At 30.5% G+C, this 7,356-nt stretch overlaps 2 protein-coding genes across 4 annotated transcripts in view; one reads left to right on the plus strand and one right to left on the minus strand.

The window, feature by feature from the left end:
* The first annotated feature begins 101 nt into the window (after window positions 1-101).
* On the plus strand, window positions 102-2,958 carry LOC108754656 (poly(ADP-ribose) glycohydrolase ARH3-like). 3 transcript variants are annotated; one of them, XM_018497127.1, is made up of 6 exons: window positions 102-296; window positions 600-757; window positions 1,857-2,078; window positions 2,181-2,290; window positions 2,363-2,591; window positions 2,735-2,958. In XM_018497127.1, exons 1-6 carry the CDS (start codon window positions 134-136, stop codon window positions 2,912-2,914), a joined length of 1,062 nt encoding a protein of 353 aa, XP_018352629.1. In that variant the 5' UTR covers window positions 102-133; the 3' UTR covers window positions 2,915-2,958. The 3 variants fall into 3 exon arrangements, with proteins under 3 accessions (XP_018352629.1, XP_018352630.1, XP_018352631.1); XM_018497128.1 differs by lacking the exon at window positions 102-296 and adding an exon at window positions 303-419 and having other exon boundaries at window positions 583-757; XM_018497129.1 differs by lacking the exon at window positions 102-296 and adding an exon at window positions 341-419.
* Window positions 2,959-3,891: 933 nt separating this feature from the next.
* LOC108754621 (BTB/POZ domain-containing protein 6-B) overlaps window positions 3,892-7,356 on the minus strand; it is a 22,067-nt gene continuing 18,602 nt past the window's right edge. Inside the window, exons 5-7 of the mRNA XM_018497056.1 lie at window positions 5,954-6,219; window positions 5,433-5,827; window positions 3,892-5,213 (exon numbers count right to left, since the gene is read on the minus strand). Coding sequence (XP_018352558.1) covers window positions 4,995-5,213; window positions 5,433-5,827; window positions 5,954-6,219 — 880 coding nt within the window. The 3' untranslated portion in view covers window positions 3,892-4,994. The remainder of the gene's footprint in view (window positions 5,214-5,432; window positions 5,828-5,953; window positions 6,220-7,356) is intronic.

Below are 7,356 nucleotides of genomic sequence, written 5' to 3' on the forward strand. Positions count from 1 at the left end.
ACCATTAGGATTTAGGAAAATTAGGATTTAGGGGTATCTGAGGGAATTTCAAATTTAATCTAGGGTGAAACTGTAGCAATGAGTTGGCAAAATTGGTTAGATTTTCACTTTTCACATAATCATAACATTAAGGATGGATTTGGTGTTACTGAAAAATAAATTTCGCGGTACGATGCTAGGAGTTTTGGTCGGCGATTGTCTTGGGAGCCCATACGAAGGCTTGAAGACTATTTCAGCTCAGAAAAAAAGCAATTTGCAGCGACGGTTGAATCAATTGTGGGATACGAAGTTCAGAGGTTAGGTTGCAAAAATTTGTAATTTGTAACAAAGCCAACCTGCATGTGATGGAATAACTTTAATTTGAATTCGATGTTAACTAATTTCAACCCTGCCTTCAATAATGCATTTGTTTATATAAGGTCCAGTATGTTAATATTATCAATATATTTATAGTACATATAATGTATTAAAACTCGTGTTTTCTCTATTTAAATATAAAAATCGAGAAATACTTAAACGTCCTATAAATGTTTTTACATTTTTTATTTTTTATATGAAATAAGCTACAATTTTTTTATACAGAGAACTTAATTATATAGAGCCTGTTATGGAGTACACAGATGATTCGGCAATGACACGCGCCTTAGCTGAATCATTGATTGAGAAACAAGAGCTGGATATTGTTGATGTAGCTAAGCGATTTGCAAAAAGTTATCATGAAAGGCCTGATCGTGGTTACGGAGCTGGTACTGTAACTGTTAGTTTTTTACTGATATAATATATATTAATGTATTGATCGATAATTGTCTAATATTTGAGGATGGTTCAATTATGAACAATTAGTATCAAATGCTGTTGTACAAAGTCTCGCATAACACAGTTCTCCAAAGAGCACTTTAAAAGATGTCCTAAGGATGTTCATTGAATAGCTATATTATATGAAATGTTATTCAAGTTCATGTATTGATCAAGTATCTCACAAACAAAAGTGTTAAAGTCGTCGAAATTTTGTGTAAATTGCATGTACAGTTCTGAAAAGTAATGTTTTTCAAGACATAAATGCACAAGGATACTCAGTATTATTTGTTCAGACATAGATAAAGCTACAATTAAGCGGGGCTTAGCAGGCATCCTCATCTGTCACTCAATCTATGAGCGTACATTGGGAAAGGTTCTCACCACCTCCTAAATTTTAGCAAGAAGAATTCAGTTATGAAAATCATTGGCTGCATTCAACAGAGAAAGCTAGTTTGCAATTATTATAGAATTCTTTAATATGATTTATTTTGTAGATTCGGTAAGAAACTAAGAAAAGATCATTGATTCCTTACTTAAATTCTTTAATAGCTTTATTAAAGTAGCGATTTTCCGACGAGAACTTACCAACTTTTTCATTATTAGCATATCTTTTTATTATGTTGGATATGACATTAGAATATTTAAAAAAAACAGCTTTTCAGCTCTGACCAATTAGACATTTCTACTTGGTTGTATATTCATATTGATCAATTTTCTTTTGTTATATTTTATTGGCTATCATTTAATAATATATAAATATTAATATAATTTTACTCGATATAACTTTAATTTATTTTAAAAGAGTATTAAAAATAAATCTATAAATTTATCTCAAGTTTTTTCTCGATATGACGAAAAAACGTCAGATTTCTTATAAATAACGTAACATAAAGTTTGCATGTATTAGAAGAGATTTTTGCAATTTCCTTTTTATAATTATAAATGCTTTATAATTATAATTTGTGATAAATACTAATTTATAATAATCTGCTATATATGTATATATATAGCATATATATTATATATATATGCTATATACACACACAATGTATTTATAGGTACTTAAAGAATGGAAGAAATGTGTCGAGGAAACAAATGTAAAAATTCCAGCAAAAAATTTATTTGACGGTCTAGGCTCTTACGGTAACGGCGGTGCAATGCGAATTGCACCTATTGTATTATTTTCATACAACAATTATGACAAACTTTTACATTATGTAAAAGAAGTAACGGAAATTACACATGCACACAAGTTAGGGATAAATGGTGCTATTTTACAAGTAATTGTAAATTAATTTTATCAATAAGAATATAATATATACATATATGTGTATATATCTTTATCAATAGATATCTGTTATAAAAATCCATTATTATCACAGGCTATAGCAATTCAACAAAGTTTACATTTAAATCCTAGTGAAGAATTAAACGTTTCCAATTTTGTTGACGATCTCATAAATAAAATGGACAAAATTGAAGGAGATACAAGGTACATTTTATATTATGTTATACATTATTACATTTAGATAGACAGATATCAATTATAGCGTGTAAATCATAGCGAACTATATAAAGAGCGATTAAACATAGTAAAGAATCTACTTTCTGAGGATGGAGATGAACTTGACACTATTGTGTCTCCTAATGAACAACGGGTAGCTGAAGAACTGGGTGTTAATGTCAGAGCTTTAGAATCGGTTCCTACCGCGATTTTCTGCTTTCTGAAAGCACAGAGACGTATAAAAAAGATACGAACTGATAATCCTCTCAGAAGAGTAATTCAATATGCCGTAAGTTAATCTTAAGTTATTAGATGATACGTTTCGTAGCGAAACTTATATAATAGATTAAATAATTATTATCAATTTTATATGTATAGCAAAATATTAAAAAATGCCGTTTACATTACCATGTCTTTGTTACTATTTTATAGATTTCTTTAGGGGGCGATACGGATACGATTGCTAGTATGGCCGGTGCAATAGCAGGTGCTTTCTATGGCTACGAAAAGTTCAGCTTACTGCTCTTATCGCATTGTGAAGAATCGGAACGATTTCACGAAATGGCCGATAAATTGCTGGATATAGCAACATCTAATGAGATAAATAAATAAATAATGTATATTTAAAAAGTGTGTATAAATATTATATGAAAAATCGTGGGAAAATTTTTATTAAAACGGTTTTTAAATTAAGTATATCGTTATTAACAACGATAATTAATTACTAACAATTTTATTAGTGCAGAAGATTGCATACTCAATATTTTTTTAATTTTATTAACATTACTTGTAAGTTTCATCCAACAATTTTCTCTCTCTCTCTCTCTCTCTCTCTCTCTCTCTCTCTCTACATAAATGACATATTTCATACTAAATATCAATTTATAATTACAACATTTTATTATTTTATATTGTGTCATTTTATGTATTTCACATTCTCTTTCGTCTACATGTTGTAACATATTTTATTTTTTATATATAAGAAATAAAGAATACATCTGGTAACTGAGTTATTTGGAAAATAAATCCGTATGACTAGTATTCATGATTTATCGTAATACTATTGTTTGCTACAAAGTTGAACTTACATTACTTATATAATCGCACTTGAATTAGACTTACAATAAAAGTAGAAAATAATATTGTAAGTAAATAATGGGGAGGGGAGAGACTTGTCAAAAACCGCTTGAATTCTTTCGTTTCAATCGATTCTGTTCTCTCATCAATCACAGAGATTTTAAATATAAGTATGGCCGCGTGATCAGTCTGTAACTCTATCGAAGCACACTGTTATAAGTATAAGTTTATTATATATACGTCAATAATCCGATTAAAAACAATAATTGTATATGGCAACGATATTATAAACGATGTCTTATACGAAGTTAAAATAAAAATTTACTAATTGATCATCAATATAAAATGATTTTTGTTTTTCCAATAACGTCATATTTTTACCGCACATATAAGTTAATTTCAGAAACTTTTTCCCTAAAGTATCCAACTTATGATCACATTTGTATGTATCATTATGAAACGGATAGACATTTAGATACTCTCAAAAAGAGACTCTAGATAAATAATAAAGATAAAATTTTCAAAAATTAATTGGGAGGTATCAGATAAATACTTGATATAGATAAATAACTCTAAATCCGACTTATAAAATAATATTATATATTCTTGAATGCGTCAACTCTTGGATTTTCAGCCGCAATTCTACCTACTATGCAAAATACAAATAATTAATTTAAAGATTGTAATATACTCTGAACAGCAAATATGAACACAACGAAGACGTCATAATAACACTCAATAGGTCTCGTATTTAGAATAACATAGACAATACTCTCGAACATTTTAATTATAAAAAATGTTTAGGAAAGGCGCTTACGAAGAAGGTACGTTATAGTTAGACCATTAATAATTCATATGCGTATAAATAAAGTTTCTTTCTCCGACGATCAAATAAAAATTTTGAAGTTTCGTTTCTTTGTAAAATATGTAAAATACATTGAAAAATGCATAATCTCGTAATATCAAAAGTCTTTACTTCGTCTAACAACTGTAGCGAAACTACTGTTGTAATAGCAACAGATCTTGCGCAAAATTGCAAACAAGAAGATAAAATATCTCCCCAAATATATATAACAAAACAACAAAATGTTTATAATAATAATGGAAGTGGCATAAAACATGTTCTTAATTTTCATGCGTGATTTCTTCGTTACTTTGAAATAGTGTCTAGCCGATAAAAATTCGCCGGAGATATAAATATCTTCTAAAAATGTTAAAAAACGTTCATTTCAGTCTCTCTCTATTATCTTGAAAAATATTACCTATGTATATAGATTTCAACTAGCTGACGTGACCGCATGATACGTTTAATAATATTCCGATAATGATAGAAATTATTTGTGTCTTTTCGCATTCATAAAAATATTACGAGGAGCAGTAAGTATCTATAATTTGTAAGTTCTATTTAATTATGCAGTTATACTGAATATCTTTTGGGGATTTGACTTGATCACCATGTAGATAAACGCGTATGTATCGTTATTTCTTAGACGGTCATTAAATATTCTCAGGCGGAATTTGTAACCGAAAAACAAAATGACGCAGAAAGGCAACCGAATATCTTTTTCGAGAAAATTTGTGGAAGTTCTACGATTACGATTCTATGGTGCAGTGTTTAATCAAACACGCAAGCTAGAATTCGTACAAGACAATTTCCTATTCTAGCGCATGCTCTATGTCCTTGACTAGCACACTCTCTTCTTCTATTTTTTCGGTTGTCCTGTCGTTCCTTTTTACCCGGCCTTAACATGTTGCAGTCCTGATTCTCGCGTTTATATGCGATCCTAGGCGCATTGGACAATCTAGACGGATGGACCGCTGCGCTGCTCCGAATCTGTAAATTTTTCAAGGAGAGTTTCCCATAAGCTTTATTATCTTCTACGATCAATATTATTATCAAATACGAAATTAATCGGATATAAAATACGAAATACACAACACAGGCAACACAAAATAAAAATTTACATTATTTGATTGATATCTCTTTAGATATCTTTACTAGACAGATAGAATAATGAAGAAATTTTCCCTCGATTAGAATACGCATGCTTACGCTCTCATTTTTCGGATCCTCGGGATGTCTAAGTATTTTAGAAACAATATGAACGCATTCCTCGTTGGTCAAGATACCACTCGCCATAGGGCCGCTGACGAATTCTCGGTCATTCATAAGAAGATACCGCACGCTGAAACAGACGTCATCCGAAAGCACAGTCCTCTTGTTGACTGGCAGAGGTTCGATGCCTTGTCTTCTACACTCAGCTGCGGCCCATCTATCTAACGCATTGAAGAGGATAGACTCGCTAGTGATATTCAGAGTGTCGCGATATGCTAACTGGGCGACTTCCTGGACACTGAGCTCCTCAAAGTATTCCTGATGCAGCACCTTCACCGGATTCGAATCGATTACAGTCAAGCACTTGAGCAGAAGATCCGTGCACATAGCAGCTGCAATGTGAATGAATTACGAATCAATTTCTCCGTACCGTTCAAATAGTTTTAGTACCAATCATTTCATTTTTATTCATCTACGCAGCCGCGAAAACTGTTTCCAAAAAGATTTCAATGGCGCACCTATTACACTGGCATCGTCTCCGGGCGCTGATGGTGTCGGTGGCAAATTTGACGATCTGTCAAAATTGGAATCACCTTCCTGTAGCTCGTTCGCGTAGAGTCCAAGACCCTGATAAATTTCAAGCACGGTCGATGGTGTGAGATGATTCTCAAGATACACTACGGCGAGTCGCGCGAGTCCAGGACAAAGGTACTGATGAGCTGCATCGAGCGTGACCCTGGCCGTTGTTACTGATATAAAATTGACGGGCTCGTCATGAAGATATCTATGCAACAAAAATGAACCGATAGAAACAAAATACGTTACGAAGTTTAAAAAAGATGATTATTCTCTATGGTATGATTCTATTGCGTTTCTCAGTATTGCTGTTTATATTTTCAAAATTTTATTTTTGAACGTTCATATTCGATAAAAAATATTAAAAATCGTATAAATATATAATTATATTCTTAAAAGAGATTAAAAAATTTTTTTTGTTTTAAAGCTGCTCATTTCATATCGTTGCTTTTTTTTGTCGTCCGTTCGAATGAGATATGACGGGCGGTATTAGAGCTTATGACGTCTTAAGATTGTATTTAAGACAATAAAAATTACATATAAAAATCAATTATTCTTTTATATCTCAAATATAAGAAATCGACTGTGAATACTGGCCTTAGTTTTTTGACGACTGTTTTAGTAAATACGAGGAAGATACGAGGTAAATGGAAAAAAGAAAGTGTGATGATAACTGTTAAGAAAGTAAGAAATAAGGAAATGACAATAAGAAAGGCAAATAAGAGATATTCTGAAAAGTACATTAAAAGATAAATTAAAAGCTATTGAACTTTAAAATAAGAGATAACATTAAAACTATTGTATATAATAATGAAAACTAAAAATAATGAAAATAATAAAAAAATGTTTTTTTCTTTAATTTTCTGTCCGACAATATCAATTATAAAAACAAGAAAATATAATGATACTTAAAAATCTCGATTGTTTTTATTTTTATAAAAAATACAATTAAAAAGATGTTTTGGTATAAGAATAATGTTTCATAAATTGTGTATGTACAGGGTGTCCAGAATTTAAATGTCAACATTTCGGAAGCGCGTAGCGAATCGACAAACTAAGAAAAAAAGTCCTGTAAAGATAAACTTGTTATGTGGATTTAATTTTTGCTATCCAAGAAAATTAAATCTATCTAATGACATCTCGACAAAATTTAAGATGTTCGGTACCATCTGACCTTCTCTTATGGATTTTTTTATTTCTTTACTTTTTATAAAAGATAATGCAAAAATTAATTCCTTATAATTATTTTTATTTCTTCCTCTTATTATTATTGTTTTTATACATACGAACAGAAAATATATAAGACGAAAAAAATATATAATGGACACATTTATATATATATATA

Source organism: Trachymyrmex septentrionalis, unplaced genomic scaffold (assembly GCF_001594115.1).
Source record: "Trachymyrmex septentrionalis isolate Tsep2-gDNA-1 unplaced genomic scaffold, Tsep1.0 scaffold80, whole genome shotgun sequence".
Taxonomy (NCBI): domain Eukaryota; kingdom Metazoa; phylum Arthropoda; class Insecta; order Hymenoptera; family Formicidae; genus Trachymyrmex; species Trachymyrmex septentrionalis.

What these genes read in the sequence shown, in the direction of transcription:
- LOC108754656 (XM_018497127.1), top strand. Translation starts at nt 134, where the DNA reads ATGGATTTGGTGTTACTGAAAAATAAATTTCGCGGTACGATGCTAGGA. An exon ending in GTGGGATACGAAGTTCAGAG is followed by an intron (nt 297 to 599) that starts GTTAGGTTGCAA and finishes TTAATTATATAG; the next exon opens with AGCCTGTTATGGAGTACACA. An exon ending in TAAATGGTGCTATTTTACAA is followed by an intron (nt 2,079 to 2,180) that starts GTAATTGTAAAT and finishes TTATTATCACAG; the next exon opens with GCTATAGCAATTCAACAAAG.